At 35.4% G+C, this 16,281-nt stretch overlaps 2 protein-coding genes across 2 annotated transcripts; one reads left to right on the top strand and one right to left on the bottom strand.

Moving 5' to 3' along the window:
* Positions 1–109: 109 nt before the first annotated feature.
* LOC113047787 (dnaJ homolog subfamily C member 2-like) lies at positions 110–10,040 on the top strand. Its single transcript, XM_026209078.1, has 17 exons — positions 110–324; positions 952–1,142; positions 1,233–1,308; positions 1,986–2,084; positions 2,179–2,320; positions 2,399–2,479; positions 2,616–2,681; positions 3,445–3,536; positions 3,612–3,733; positions 4,461–4,610; positions 4,694–4,782; positions 4,873–4,942; positions 6,059–6,246; positions 6,325–6,425; positions 6,502–6,612; positions 7,465–7,625; positions 9,867–10,040. The coding sequence occupies exons 1-17, from the start codon at positions 270–272 to the stop codon at positions 9,933–9,935; spliced, it is 1,863 nt and encodes a 620-aa protein (XP_026064863.1). The 5' UTR covers positions 110–269; the 3' UTR covers positions 9,936–10,040.
* LOC113047788 (mitochondrial-processing peptidase subunit beta-like) lies at positions 9,977–15,971 on the bottom strand. Its single transcript, XM_026209079.1, has 13 exons — positions 15,813–15,971; positions 15,422–15,538; positions 14,327–14,413; positions 14,117–14,246; positions 13,843–14,041; positions 13,017–13,096; positions 12,807–12,913; positions 11,642–11,785; positions 11,402–11,562; positions 11,245–11,330; positions 10,919–11,007; positions 10,300–10,375; positions 9,977–10,132 (listed from the first exon to the last, which is right to left on the bottom strand). Exons 1-13 carry the CDS (start codon positions 15,891–15,893, stop codon positions 10,074–10,076), a joined length of 1,416 nt encoding a protein of 471 aa, XP_026064864.1. The 5' UTR covers positions 15,894–15,971; the 3' UTR covers positions 9,977–10,073.
* Positions 15,972–16,281: the final 310 nt, after the last annotated feature.

Raw genomic sequence — 16,281 nt, 5'->3', positions numbered from 1 at the left:
TTACTGTGGTTTTACAGTAGTAAAATTAAGCTGTATTTGGCGGGAATTATCGTTGTCATGGTGAATTGGTGTAACGCTGTTGTAGCGGAACCCAATGTGACCTCGCTGTCGCGCGGCGGAAGCCTGCGGATGTAACACAGACAGCTGTGCGCGGCCCATGTGGATCAGGCCGACCCGAGCGGAACAGCGGCTTAGAAATACCTGAATCGAGCCGATCTTTCCCGCTAATGCGAGCTCTTTAGGTCGTCCGTGTGTGTGAACTCGTGAAGATGCTGAAGGAGGCGTCAGACGGGCAGCTTACAGCGCTTTTCGACGCGGTCGCCGGTAAGTGTGACAGTAATGAGAGATCTGCTGACAAACACACATCATGTCAGAAACACTTCTCACAGTCAGATGTTGTGATTATGTGTCGTATTGGCATGCTTTAGAGATGACATCAATCATTTCGAGCTGAGATGAATGAAAACACAGAAACAAACCTTCCCTGATGTGATTTAATTTTAATAAGCTATAACAAATACTGTACTGCTTAGTGCAATTGCAATTGAGTTCTTCTTATGTTAATTCATGAAAATATATATATATGTGTGTGCTATATATTGTGTATAATATTTAATGTAAATAATATATACATGCATACATACATATATGTATATATGTGTGTATATATATATATATATATGTATGCATATATATTTGTGTATATAAGTATAAATGTGTCTGTGTTTGTAATCAATGTTATTCACTGCACTGTCAGTGGTCATAATGTTATACATGATCAGTGTGTGTATATATATATATGTATGTATGTATGTATGTATGTTGAGGTGTGAAAGTTGTATTTGTTCTATGTTTTGTGTTGTTCCTTTTTGGATAGCGTAACAACATCTAATAAAATATAATTTTACTTTTAGTTTTGTTTTAGTGAAATGTGTCCTATCTTTGTCTCAGCCTCGGAGCAGGTTCAGGTGGAGCCGGTGGGTCGCTGGTTCGAGGCGTTTCTGAAGCGCAGAAGTAGAAATGTGTCAGCTTCGTTTCAAGAGCTGGAGGAAGAGGAGGAGCTGTCTGAGGAAGAGGAGGACGAGGAGCTGCAGCTGGAGGAGTATCCCATGCTGAAGACACTGGACCCTAAAGACTGGAAGGTGTGTGTGTTTCGACGCTCTTCTGTCTGTCAGAGCTGAGAGACGCTGTGAGCTCGATGCATTGACACAATGCTGTTCTTGATGTTACAGAACCAGGATCACTACGCTGTTTTAGGTCTCGCACGCGTCCGGTACAAAGCAACCCAGAAACAGATCAAAGCTGCTCGTAAGTTTGAGTTTGTGTGTGTTTGGAAATCATTGTATAATACTAAATAGCAAGGCTGCATTTATTTGATCATAAATGCAATAAAAATTGTTAGATATTTTTACTATTTAATATAGCGGTTTTTCTTTGTGAGTATCTGTTAAACTGCAATTTATTTTTGTGATCAAAGCTGTATTTTCAGCTTTAGTCTTCAGCGTCACACTTTAGAAACATTTGTGATTTATTATCAATGTTGAAAACAGAAATATTTAAAGAAAACATACCATGATTCACTACATCATTCAAAAGTTTGGGTCAGAATTTTTTTTATTTTATTTTAAATTAACTCAGAAGAAAAATGATCAAAATTACATTTGTAATGTATCTATTTGAAATAAATGCTGTTCTTTTGAACTTTGTATTCATCAGAGAATCCCCAGAATAGTTTATTTCCACAAAAATATTCTCTTTTCGAATATAAGATTTTCATGATTTCTGAAGATCATGTGACTCTGGAGACTGGAGGAATGATGCTGAAAATTTAGCAGCGCATCACAGAAATAAATGACAGTTTACTATATGCTCACATAGAAGACAGTTACTTCAAATAGTAATAATATATCACATTTTTTGGTGAGCTGAAGAGACTTAAGAACATTCAAGATATTTCGTATTAACATGCTGCGTGTTCTCCGCAGATAAAGCCATGGTCCTCAAACATCACCCGGACAAGAGGAAAGCAGCCGGAGAGCAGATTGTGGAGGGAGATAATGATTATTTCACTTGCATAACAAAAGGTTTGGACTTTATTGCTTTATCATAAGTGAAATGAAAGGGATGAGTGTAGGAGAATCATTCTTCAGGTCCTGAATCTGCTCTGGTGTGCTGCAGCGATGGAGATGCTGTCGGATCCGGTGAAGCGGAGAGCGTTTGACAGCGTGGATCCCACGTTTGATAACATGGTTCCTTCTAAAGCAGAAGGCAAAGAGAACTTCTTCGAGGTGTTTGCGCCGGTGTTTGAGAGGAACAGCAGGTAAACGCCTCACATGACTGATTCAGAGGATTCAGGTTCAGAGCTTTGAGATCACGCTGATGTGTTTCTCTCAATCAGATGGTCTGTGAAAAAACACGTCCCGAGTCTGGGAAGCAAGGACGCCTCTTTTGAAGAGGTCGATCATTTCTATTCCTTTTGGTAAGGAAATATCACCTATGACTTATTCATAGTGGTTTCTATATCTATATCTATGACTTATTCATAGATTTAAAGCCAAGATAATGCCAGAGAAACAAAAAAAACTATATAATTGTTTTCCCTTTTTTTTTCGAAGGTACAACTTTGACTCGTGGAGGGAATTTTCATATTTAGATGAGGAGGAAAAGGAAAAAGCTGAATGGTAAATAATATTTATTATTGGTTTTGGTTTGGTATTTTGTAATATTGTATTTATTACTGCACAGGGTTATTATAGTTAACACACTAAACCATAAAAAAATCATTGTCACTTAAAAATAAATAATTTTAGAAAAAGTTACTAGGCAATATTTCTAATGTTTTAAGTTGATATATAACTAAAACTAAAATAAAAATGAATTAAAAACAACTATGTAGTCATAAAAAAGTAAAGGATAATGAAAAATAAAAATGAAAATAACACACAAAATTACTAAAATTTTAAACAGAAAAATAAAAACAGAAAATATAAAAATAAAAACTAATTCAAAATATTAAAAGAAATTGTAGATATTTGTACTTTTGAACTTTGTAGTATTTGTCTAAATTTTTTATTAAAATTAAAAGTTATAACAGAAAATCTAAAAATTAAAAGAATTCAAAATATGAATTAAAAACTAATTTAAATAATAATAACAAAAACTACATTTTGTTTCTCATTATAATAAAATAACCGTTTTCTTTTTGTACTTTGTGATATTGTCTAAGACTTGAATAAAAATGAAAACAAAATATAAAATTAAAAACTCTTTTAAATATTATAAACAATTATTTCTCAATAATGCTAAAACATTTTGTGGTCTTAGTGTGTAAAACTTTAATTTAAAATAAAAGTGAAAACAAAAAATGTCTTAAATATGACTAAAACTATCTACTAAACTGACAGTACTTTGGTGTTTGTGTGTGTGTGTGTGTGTGTGTGTCAGTCGAGATGAGAGAAGGTGGATTGAGAAACAGAACCGAGCCTCTCGAGCGCAGAGGAAGAAGGAAGAGATGAACAGGATCCGGACACTCGTTGGTAATTATCGGTTCAGACACAGGGTCGTGATCTCACTGTGAGCGTCTGCGTCAGTGTGTGTGTGATGTGTTTCAGACACGGCCTACAACTGCGACCCGCGAATCAAGAAATTCAAAGAGGAGGAGAAAGCCAGGAAAGAGTCGGAGAAGAAGGCCAAAGCAGAGGCGAGGAAACGAGAGCAGGAGGAGAAGGAGCGGGTCAGTGCCTCCAAACTCTTCTGGAATAACTGTCTCTATTTACAGATGTGTAACTGTGCTTGAATGCTGGATGAAGGAATCACTGCTTTAGCTGAACGTTTGTCTTGCACTTCACTTCACTGTATTTCTCTGTTTCGGTTTTGTATAATATATATATTTTTAAGGTGTGTGTGTGTGTGTGTGTGTGTGTGTGTGTGTGTGTGTGTGTGTGTGTGTGTGTGTGTGTGTGTGTGTGTGAGAGAGAGAGAGAAAGAGAGAGAGAGAGACCCTGGAGCACAAAAGCAGATTCCAGATTTTCAAATAGTTGCATCTCGGCCAAATATTGTCCTCCTAAGAAACCACACATCAATGGAGAGATCATTTATTCTGCTATCAGGTGATGTATACATCTTAAAAATAAAAAAAAACACTTTAGACTGGTTTGTGCTCCAGGTTCACAATTGTGCTCACATAGATATTCTCCTAAGAAAGCCAAAACCTCACTTTTACTTTCTTTAAAACTTCAGGTTTGAGGTTTATTACCATTTTGGATTGACCGAGAGCACTGCAGCAGTTCAATAATACAATTTATCCTCAAAAATACAACTTACTGAATAATTGTGCACATGGTGTATTAAGTAAACCCCTCTCTCTCTCTCTCTCTCTCTCTCTGTGTATATACATATATCTGGATATTTGTGCATATATTGTGTGTAAGTGACTCTCTGTCGTTGCTGTGTGTGTGCAGGTGCGTCAGGAGGAGGAGAAGGCGGCGCGGATGCTGAAGGAGAAGGAGGAGGAGCTGGCGAGACAGGCAGCACAGCAGGCCAAGAAAGAGAAAGAAGTCCAGAAGAAAGCTATCAAGAAAGAGCGGCAGAAGCTCAGGACGACCTGCAAGGCAGGAGACCCTCCACATCATCTCACACATTCAGCTCCGAGAGCTTCTCATCCTCATCTCTGTCTCTCTGCTTCTTCTCTCAGACTCACAGCTACTTCACAGACAATGAAGCCGACGGCGTCAGGATGATGGAGGAGGTGGAGAAGCTCTGCGATCGCTTGGAGCTGAGCAGGTGGAGCTGGGAAATATAATGATGTTTTACTTCTCTCAAACACTGCTGCACGCTGGAGGAATATTGAATGTTTGTTGGTTTGATTTGTAGTTTGCAGACGCTGAATGAAGCTTTGGCTTCAGGGAATAAAGAACAGAGTAAAGCAGCTCTGGAGAAACAGGTGAGAAACAGCTCCTCATTTACACTCTTTATTGAGCTGTAATTCTGCGGTGCATGTACACGTTTATTTATATGAACTAGAAATTGTGAAAATATTATTTTAATTTAAAACAACTGTTTACTATGTGAATCTCTGTTAAAATGTAATTTATTCCTGTGATGCTCTGCTGAATTTTCAGAATTACTGAATTCCTCCAGTCTTCAGTGTCACATGATCTTCAGAAATTATTAGAATATGATGATTTGCTGCTCAAGAAACATTTCTGATTATCAATGTTGAAAACCAAATATATTTTAGTGGAAACTGTGATACATTTTATTTTTCAGCATTTTTTTTATGAATAAGTTCAAAAGAACAGCATTTATTTGAAATATGAATAATAATTATTATTATTATAATTAATTATTAGTAATAATGAATACAATTGATAAATCTCAAGATCACTATAATTAATATTATAATATCTGTAACATGACAGCTGATTACCAAAGCATTATTTCACATAAATAATGACAAAAAATAATAAAAGCAATAACAAATATTAAGGTAGAATTAGAATAAGGTGCTCAGTAATATTAATAACAAACATTTTAATACAATTTATATTAATACAATTTTTGAAATAATTATAATATACAATAATAAAATGTAAAATCTAATATTAATAAGAATATTTTATATCATTGTGTAACACATTTTGAATATTTTTGTGGAAGCAGTGTTTTTTTTTTTTTAAAGTTCATAAAGAACAGCAAAAATACTACTACTAATAATTAGTAATTATAATTATTTTCAAAGCCATAATATATATTTTTATAAAACAATATTTGAAATATTAAAAAATTACTGTTAATAATTATTAATATTGCAATTACAAAACTAATATTATTTAATAACTTGTTATTAATAATAGCAATTATCACATTTGGAAACCATAAAGTTTATAATATATTTTTAGGATTTTTCTGGTGAATATAAAGTAGCGTTTGTTTAAAATATAAATCTTTAGGAGAATCATGTTACTTGACTGTCAGGTTGGATTCATTTCATGATCCCCTGCTGAAGAGAAACGTCTGAATGCTGCTCTGAGGTGTGTGTGTGTGTGTGTGCTTGCAGGTGCAGGAGGTGAACAATCAGATGCAGAAGGAGAAGGAGGCGGAGATGCAGGCGCAGCAGGCGGTGCGGGGGGCGGAGCAAACCAGCGCAGGAGGAGGAGGAGGAGCCAATAACAGAGGCTGGAACGAGGAAGACCTGCAGCTTCTCATCAAAGCAGTCAACCTGTTTCCCGCCGGAACCAACGCCAGGTGAGTCTCCATGAAAAGCATCTGCTGTAACACAGACTGATCCCGTGTTCCTGACCGACATGTGCTGTGATCGGACAGATGGGAGGTGATCGCCAGCTACATGAACCAGCACTCCAGCAGCGGCGTGAAGAGAACCGCCAAAGACGTCATCAATAAAGCAAAAACACTGCAGAAGCTGGGTACGTAACCGCGGACTGGGTTTATGCCGCACGCAGGATGGAAGTAGTACGGCTAATTTGCTTTTCTTGATGGCAGATCCTCACCAGAAAGATGAGATTAACCGAAAGGCCTTTGAGAAGTTCAAGAAGGAGCATTCAGTTGTTCCTCAGACGGTAGACAACGCTGCGCCCTCAGAGAGATTCGATGGTAAGGTGCACGACAATGGATCAACTGTTTATCATAAATATTGACATGGTAGAATTAGAGTAATAAGAGAGTATATAATACGATTTTGTTTATAACACACACTTTTAATATAATGCAAGCTGACCAGAAGCCAAATCAGAACAATGACAATAATATATTATATAATAAATCTAGAACAAATATTAAAAATTACAATGAAGAGTAATCCATAAATTAAGATTTTTTTTTAATTTGTATTTATATTATTATAATTATTTATAACAATTGAAATTAATTATAATAATACTTATAATATCCGTAAAGCTCATTACAACTAAAAATTCTGAATATTAATTAAACTGATTAATTGTATTTATATAATATCCATATCACACAATAAGGTGCCAAGTAATTAATTAAATGTATTTTTTATATAAATAAACAATATTAACAATTAATTAAAAAAATGTTCATTATTATATGAGGTCGAATTAGAATGAAGTGCCACGTAATTAATAAAATAAGACTTATATATATATTTAATTAAATATAAAGATCTGTCACATGTTGCAATGTATAATGCAAGCTAATAATCACGATTATTTTGTTAAAATAAAAAAATATTAAGTTAAGATTAAACCACTAGGAAGAAAATCTATTGATTTTTGGAAAATCTCTTATTGGGGGATCTGGCAACCGCAGCCATGAAAGCTTGTGGAGGCTTCTTGCCAATGCTAAATACAAATGATTACGCTTAAATCGAGAGAAGCATGAATAGTGGTCATGATTAAAATCTGATTCATCCTGCAGCCCTGTGAGTCATCACAGTATACCGCTGCAAAACAGTCTCATTCTGAACATGGTTTCCTCCAGCTGTAGGCGCTGAATCCAACTCCTCACCCTGGACCACAGAGGAACAGAAGCTTCTGGAGCAGGCGCTGAAGACCTTCCCGGTGAACACGCCGGAGCGCTGGGAGAAGATCTCGGAGGCCGTGCCTGGACGCTCCAAGAAAGACTGCATGAAGAGATACAAGGTGAGACTGACTTCTGCAGAAACTGACAGCCTTGAGCAACACACTAAAATAATACTTGTTTTTTTTCCCTTTAATTCAAAGTACTATTTTGGCATAATTGTTGTTTACATAAAGCATTGCCCAAGAATTACTACACAGAATATAGAAATATGCAATACAATTATTAGACAACAATAATACTCATAATCATTATTATTAATTTGTATGATTAAAAATAGCCGCTACTTATGTATATTAATTATTATTATAACACATTTTTGTTATAATGCAAGGTAATTGCTAAAGCATTATTATACGGAAATAAATATAAGAATAAGGTGCAAAGTAATTATTTTTATTATTTAGAGAAAAATGTAACAATGTAAAAATAAATATTACACTTAAGGCAGAACTCATTTAAAAAATGTATTTAATAGTAGTATTAATAATAAATTATAAAAATTTAATTTATTTTTTTGTAACCCTTAGGCCGGGTTCACACCGCAAGCTGCAGCAGAGCAGAAGCAGCGCGTATTTTTTTCGGTGCCTATGTTAACAGATGAGAGCGTTCACACCACACACAGAAGCTGCGCGGCAGAGCGTTGCAGAAGCAGAGCAGAAGCAGCAGTGCCGCGATCGTTTCGGCGCTGGGTCTATTTTTGCAGCGCTGCTGACGCTCAGTTAAAGTGAAAGTACACCTTTGATGGACAAAATAAATATGATTTCACACAAAAAGTGCTCTAACTGCACAAAAAAAGCACATCTAGGGTGTTTTAACAAGAACTAGAGTATGTTACGAAAAGGAAATTAATATAAAGAAATATGTATAGAAGATAAAGTGACCATGGCCAAAATGATCATGATCATGGCCAAAATACACATGTACTTAAATGAAAATTTGCCCAAAATTTGCATTAATGATATCTACTGTGTTCTTAGCAAATTACATAAAAAATGTATGATATTTAAAACCACATATTTTTCTATTTTTTATTATAATTTTATTTTTAATATATATATATATTTTTTTTACAAAATCTGTTAAAGTACTTACAGTTCTATCCAAAAATAGACAAAAACAACTTTAAATAATTTATATTGCTAGCTTAGCCTTGGAGATTTATTTATTATTAGTCGTTGTCCTATTCTTTTAACTAGGCCTATGTATTGGCAGAAGAACGGATGTCGTGCTAACAATCATAAACAACAGCACGTGGTGTCACAGGCGGTGGTCTTCAGAGTGCACCTGGAAAGACAATAATGGACGACACTCGTCTCATTGTGTCTCTCAAGTTGAGAAATATCAAGTTCTTTATGATCCACACAATGTACTTTATAAAGACTTGCAGGAGAAGGAAAAGCATATGGGATGAAGTTGCAGCGGCTCTTATTGCAGATGGTAATTAATTTTATAGTGTTTTTGACGCTTTCGCTGGCACACGAGCAAACAACTCAATATTTGATTCAAAATTGATTCAATTGGAACCATTTATTTACAATTTCTAAATTACACATAAGCACACAAATTACAAAAGCAGGTGATACATGCATATATAATAAACAAGTAAATGCTGATTTCAAGATGAGCAGGAAGTCAAGGCTGTGAACCATTTACAATACAAATAATTTAAAACCGTTTATTAAATTGGTTTTCAGGGTGTTTTTTGGTAAATTTGATTGGAAACAAACCCAGTGACAAGATGGTAATATGCACTATATTGTTCTCTCCTACGTCGGTTAATGGGATGAACCCAAAGTCTGGGTCTTTTTAGTCTCCTTAATAACAAATATAGCGCGATGGCCTTTCTTCTATCAACAACACGTACTGCACGGAAAACAAAGACAGCAAAACAAAGATCCAACAAAAGTAACAATTAAATGATTAATTAAAAAAGCTTCTTGTCTAGTCTTTTTATTTAAATGTATTTTAAATGGGAAATAAAGCAATGCGAACGTACCCATTATAGAGCACTCTGACCAAAATCTGCTGTTCAGTTGCGCGCTGCCTCCGCTGCCGGTGTGAAAGCAAAATAGGCGCGCGCTGCTTCTGCTCTGCCTACCTGCTGCTAACGCGCTGCTTCTGCTCTGCTGAAACTTGCGGTGTGAACCCGGCCTTATAATGCACGCTGATTAATGTAGATTTACAAGGTGCCATGTAATTAATAAAAACCCTTTGAAATAGTAATTATTAAATAACATTAATAATAGTTATTAGTGAAATTAAAAATCTTTTCTTATAACAATGTAAATGTGTTTCTGCAGGAGCTGGTGGAGATGATCAAGGCTAAGAAAGCTGCTCAGGAGCAGGTCGCTGCTAAAAACAAGAAATGACAAAAGTGCCACGGGGAAAGAAAACACACAAACACACACATGACATGGTCTTTTAACTTTATTGTGTTGTTCTTTATTTTATAATAAAATAAACATGAAAAAGCACATCTTAAATTCTCTTGTTAATGTGCAGACGCTTCACAGCCGTTGCATGTCACCACGGATGCTCTTATAGTCCGGGAGCTGCTCGATCGGACCTAAAAAACATCAAGGATTAGCGTCCCATCGCTCTGCTCTCTTTCAGGTCCTGTAGTGTCTACTAACCAGCTGATCTGAGTTCAATCGTGTGTGATTGGGAATGAAGACACTCCAGGACCAGAGCTGGGACTATATCAGATATTAAAGAGAGAATCTGAATACTCACCAACGGCTGCTATAGCAGGAGCTTTGTTATAGATGTATTTCATGCACACGTCTTTGATGGTTGTGGCATCGATGGCCTGAGAGGAGGGAATTTTAATTAATATTTTATTACTAAAATGATGGACACTGTTTACAGAAATAAATGTAATTTTCCCTATTTTTAATATAAAAATTTAAAGGAATTTGGAAATAATAAATAGGATATTATTTGTCTATTGTTAAATTTAATATAAATGTTACTGCACAGACAATAAGTCTTTTTACCTTATGTAAATTAAAGTTTGCATTAACCTATTTCTGCTAAATTCATTTTTATAATAACATCCATCATTTTGAGAGGAAATGAAAGATGATTCAACCAAAGCATGTCCGTTTCCTATTTTTGAATAGCATATGTATATCACATAATAGAATATTATTTTCCTGTTGTTAAATAAATTAATTATAGTTATCCAAGCAATAACAGATCACAGACCATGTAGCGATCATAAAACTCGCTTGTCTGCCGTGAATAAACAATGCAAGATTTAAGCAAACTTATTTTACAGAAACAGCTCTGTCCTGAATAATGCTGGAAAAGCACGTGCATGGGTCAAAGGTCAGCCTGTTCATTTACTCACATCTATTCTGGCCTCCAGCTCGTTCAGAGGAATCCTGCGGCTGTAACACAGCATCTGCCGGCCGATGTCCTCACAGATGGGAGTGGATCCTAGACACCACAAACAACTTTTTTTTGCAGTGTGATCAGAAGTTACAGTAAACATTTCCATATTCTTGCCATTTCTATTTGTAATATCTGTAAAAATTAATTAATTAAAAAGCAATCGAGATCTCTTCTAAGTTGCATCAAACACATGTTTCTCCTTCAACATTCATTCAGAGAACATGATGAATTCAGTTTTCTTGAAAGGTCCTGATTTGCCCTCATGCACCCCGTTCCTCTTACCGTCCAGGTGAAGCAGCATGTTTGTCCTCAGCAGGTTTTTGGCTCGGTTCACCTCGCTTTCAGTCACGCTCGTACACAGAGACATCCTGAAGGAGACCAGGTGTTAGCTGCTCATCTTTCATCTCGACAGAAAGCCGAGTGAACGTGGATCTCTCACCACTCCAGCTGTGTGAAGCGCATCATGTCGCTGACGGTCCCTGCTTCACACACCAGGTAAAGCCCCCACAGACCCGTGTCGGTGTAGCAGGTGTTGAAGGACTGGAAGCTGTGGCACAGGTTCCCCTGACACGCCATCTGTGCCAGCTTACTGGACAAATTCTGACGGAAGACAAGGAGAGGTTAGTTGGGTTTAGGGTCTTTTTCTTTCAGTGTAACCGTTTAGTGATCGCGCTCCTACCATCCCGCCTCCGAGCGAGCGATCCCAGTTCCCGATGAGTGTATTGGCCACCATGAGCGGGATGGTGTCGGGATGCGACCAGCCGACGGCCTCCACAGCGATGGCTATATGAGCCAGAGGCATCTTATCATCCCGCACACGGATCTGTGAGGAATCAAGAGCAGAACTCCATTTACAACGAAAGCTAAGCTTATTCACGGTGTTTGTGCAGAAAACAGAAAGCTACTGCCTTAAATGCCTCGTTTGTAGTCCTGACATTATTTCTGTTTATTAATGAAAATAAACTTAAATAGGAATATTTTTTAAAAACTAATTAAATTAACAAAAGCACATAATTCCTTCTCTGTAAAAAAAAAAAAAAAAAAATTATATATATATTGCATGATTTTTGGAATCATTACTTATACTCAGGTGCGACTTATAGTCCGAAAAACTACGGTATATCTCTGAAGAATTTGTGGATATGTATTAAAATGAGTGCATATAATAATTATATAATGCCCCGTTTTTATATATCACAAAATTTCAGAAAACGTGTAACTTGTTTTAATTTTCATGCATTTTCAGCATTAAGATATCAGGGAGTAGGATCATCATCATCAACAAAACTATTAAAACATTTTTTCATTGAATTAAGGCTACATGAAATAGCTATTAGATGAAAAACTTGATTAGCAACTAAATGAATTACGTTTAATTACTAAATGAAAAAAATAGAACATGAAAAATAATTGGCTTGGCTTTTCAAAAAGGCAGAGTTGGAAAAGACAGATAGAATAAAATAATTTTGAATCATGAATTTGAATCAGGCAATCGTCAAAAATAAAATTAAGCATTTGTAATGAGCAGAAAAGGGGCACTTTAATATTCATCACTTATTGTATTTACAATACAACACTTACATTAGAAGACTAATGTACATGTCTAATGTAAGTGCAATACTGTAAACACGATCTTTACAAAATAGGAATGAATTTTTAATCATAATTGATGTGTTGTCACAAAAAACACAAGTTATTCCTATGTGTAATAGTGAATTATAATTAAAAATACCATTATAATCTTATCAGTAAAACATAAAAATGTTTAAATGCACCGAACTAACTGTAAGACGCTTTGGACAAAAGCGTCTGCTAAATGCAGAAATGTTAATAAGTCTGTTCACCTCGCTGCCGGTGAAGTGGCAGGGCAGTAAAGCCTCTCTGCTGTATCTGGCCGGCAGCTTTCCAAAGTGAAATTTAGCCAGATCGATGAGCTCGTCATGTGACACTCCTGAAAGAGCGAGAAACTGTATTAACGGTCAAACTCTGAACCAGTGAGCGATCTAACGGTTAAACCGGTCAGTGATGCTGATTCTGTGTTTGTGCTGCTCTACCTCCGGCTGCAGCTAACACAATCCGCGGTCCCCTGTAGTGTGTAGTGATGTACTCCACCAGATCCCCTCGATTTATACTTCTGCAGAACATCACACAGCACTGTTTCACATGCACTTTCCTTGCTTCTATAACATTCAGACTAAAGGTTAGCAAACATTCAAAATGCACACTTAAGTGTTTATTTCATTACGCATCTGTAGATTGAAGTTACAATACATATTTTTATTTCTATCTATATTTTAAAGGGTTTGCAAAAAGTGGCTGCTAGATATTTTCTGATTAAGTGATAAAAAAAAAAGCTAATTCAAAATCCCATTAATAATTAAAAATGCATTTCAACAATGAAGTAGTGTTGTTATCATTAACTAAAATCATTAAAAAAAATGTTTTAGTTAAAGCATCAACATGACTAAATGGAAATAAATTAAAAACTAAAACATAAATATATGTAAACCTTAATGTTTAAAGAAACCTAAAATGTTTTCTTTACAAAAACTAAAATAGTGATAATATTTTGTTAACTGAAAATACTGAAATAAAAAAAATATATTCTGAAATGAAAAACCTAAATGAAAATTAGAAACTGAAATAATTTGGAATAAATAAATCTAATAAAAACATTCATGTAAGCAGTAAATAAAAAAAGCTAATAAAATGAACAAAAGCACAACATCCACTCAAGAATTTTGTACCTGGCTCTGTTATTGAAAAGTATGTAAATTAGTGCATATTTAATTAGCATAATTTGCATATTACAATAAACTTGTGATACAAAACAACTGTCCTAACGTACTGCGAGTAATCATTTAAACATGTGACACGTACTTGATGTTCTCCGTAGGGCCCAGGATGGTTCTCCCGAGAGGCGTGTCCTGATAGGCTGTAGCGTGCAGGTGATCAAACACCACTTCCTGTAGGTTGGTCTCCACTTCCTGCATCTCTCGGAGAATGACGCCCCGCTCGCGCTCGATCTCGGCCTCTCCCAGCGTGCTGTTCTGAATGATGTCAGCCAGGATTTCCACCGCTACCAGCAGAGACGCACTTACAGCACACCCACAATGCCGTTCTGCCCGTCATGAGTTTGTGTTTGATGGCTTACCTCTGGGCAGATCTTTGGAGAAGGCTTTGGCGTAGTACACCGTCTGCTCTCTGGAAGTGTATGCATTCAGGTGAGCTCCCATGTTCTCGATCTCCAGCTCCAGGTCCAGCTGCGACCTCTTCCTGGTGCCCTGAAACACAGCCACAGATCTGATGCCTTCTACACTCAACTGTTTTAGTATTCAGACACATTTCTTATCATTTCTCGTACCTTGAAAGCCATGTGCTCCAGGAAGTGTGCTGTACCATTATTGTGCTCATTTTCATACCGGCTCCCAGCATCAATCCACAGTCCAACCTGGATCATGTGATCGGAGTAGGGGAAACTTAGACATTTTTTTTTTTTTTTTGTCTTAGTCATCTCAATGGAGATGTAGTTTACCTGATTTCTCCATATTTTGGTTTGTAGAGTAAATATTGTGATAATTTACTTCCTCTCACAGGAATCACCCAATTCCACTTTATGGCTTTTCTGTTGTTATTATTATTATTACTGATTTTTCATTATTATTATTATTATTCTCATTCGTTATCATTATTAGTCCATTTTTATATTGACTGTTTATATATTTAATGCACAGTCTCTACTCATTAAAGTGTATCTACTATTGTTTTAGGTATTATGTTTGATACAAATGCTCTAATGCAAATGCATTTTTAACCATGTTTATCACATCAGCTAAAACTAAAACTATTAGAATATTTTGTTAATTTAAAAAAAGACATGCTGAAATAAAATACAATTATATTTTTAAAGTAAGGGGAAAGTAGAAATGTTGCTTTTGGAACTGTTCTTGATTAAAAATACCAGACTAACTGGAAATAATTAAAAGTAAAAATGAAATAATAAAAATAAAATTTACCATAAATAGAAATATTTAACAAAATTAGAAATATATTAAACAATTTAATATATAAATTTAATATATAATAAATAAATTTAAGAAATATATTAAACAAAATTTGTTTAATAAATAGAAATATATTAAACAAAAAAAAGTATTTATGCCAATTCAAAATACTGATGAACTATAATACAATAAAAATAATACTAATAATTTCACCGGGTAGAAGAAGAAAGTGGATTGTTGTTTGGCCATTAAACATTGTATATCACATTTTGATACAAAGAGTTAGAAAAATGTGCAATTAAATTTTATTGGACACAATATATGTGTTTGTTGTTATTAATTTGCATTTGATTTATCACAAAAAGATAATTAAAGCACAGTTGGTGTATTAAAAAGTGACTGCTGATATGCATTTAAAACTTGCTTTTCAACATTTCCTCAGATGGTGAACTCACCGTGCACGTGGTCAGGCCGGAGTCTTCAGATGCCACTCTGAGCCCGTTGTCAAGGGTCGTGACCTTTGTCTCAGGTACATTTAAAACCACCTGACTGACAGCCTGGGTGGATCTCGTCTGAAACACAGACAGCACGCTTTAAATCATGCGATATAACCATGATTTACTCAGCAGGATATGCAAGGTAAATATCAAAATGGATTCGAGTTACGTTAACAATAAATTAAATGTTTTCGCAAAACAATGTCGCATTATGATGTGTTACATGTGCATCACTGAATCCAGTAGCCACGCTGGACTTAACCCGATTGTTTTAAAGGATCGCCAGGATTTTGTTTTGGTATATTTGGCAGTTATTAATTATATTAATTATGTGTTTGTAATATCTTACCCTGCTAAAGGTTCTGGTGTTCAATAAATTCTTTATAAAGTGTCTCCCCGCTGCGCCGAGACGCTGTACGGACACCGCCATTCTGTTTTGGGTGACGTTGTTTTAAAAGAAGCATTCCGATTGGGCAGAAGAACGCTTACGTCATGCATTATTCAACATGTTTGCGGCACAGACTAATAATTGTTATATTATATTATATATTAAATATATATAATTTAGGTCACATGGAGAATTGGTTTCAGCCCATTCACCGCTTGATCTTCTCATTTTACGCCGTCTTGTGGCAAAAGGTCAAACATGATTCAGTTCACTTATATGACCAGCGGGTGGCAGCTCTGAGTCAAAGTATTAAAAAAAAACACATGATTTATCTAGCATTATTGCTTAATGTTTTTATTGAGAAAATATATGGAATATTTGTCAGACACATTTAGACGTGAACAATCATCAACATTGGATGTAAATAATA

The sequence above is a fragment of the Carassius auratus genome, chromosome 29, assembly GCF_003368295.1.
Source record: "Carassius auratus strain Wakin chromosome 29, ASM336829v1, whole genome shotgun sequence".
Classification (NCBI taxonomy): Eukaryota; Metazoa; Chordata; class Actinopteri; order Cypriniformes; family Cyprinidae; genus Carassius; species Carassius auratus.
Note: the sequence above shows the minus strand (reverse complement) of the source record. Positions and strands in the feature narration are given on the sequence as shown.

What these genes read in the sequence shown, in the direction of transcription:
- LOC113047788 (XM_026209079.1), bottom strand. Translation starts at nt 15,893, where the DNA reads ATGGCGGTGTCCGTACAGCGTCTCGGCGCAGCGGGGAGACACTTTATA. An exon ending in TGGAGCACATGGCTTTCAAG is followed by an intron (nt 14,247 to 14,326) that starts GTACGAGAAATG and finishes GCTGTGTTTCAG; the next exon opens with GGCACCAGGAAGAGGTCGCA. An exon ending in CTCCAAAGATCTGCCCAGAG is followed by an intron (nt 14,042 to 14,116) that starts GTAAGCCATCAA and finishes CTCTGCTGGTAG; the next exon opens with CGGTGGAAATCCTGGCTGAC.
- LOC113047787 (XM_026209078.1), top strand. Translation starts at nt 270, where the DNA reads ATGCTGAAGGAGGCGTCAGACGGGCAGCTTACAGCGCTTTTCGACGCG. An exon ending in CCCGCCGGAACCAACGCCAG is followed by an intron (nt 6,247 to 6,324) that starts GTGAGTCTCCAT and finishes GTGATCGGACAG; the next exon opens with ATGGGAGGTGATCGCCAGCT. An exon ending in GCCCTCAGAGAGATTCGATG is followed by an intron (nt 6,613 to 7,464) that starts GTAAGGTGCACG and finishes GGTTTCCTCCAG; the next exon opens with CTGTAGGCGCTGAATCCAAC.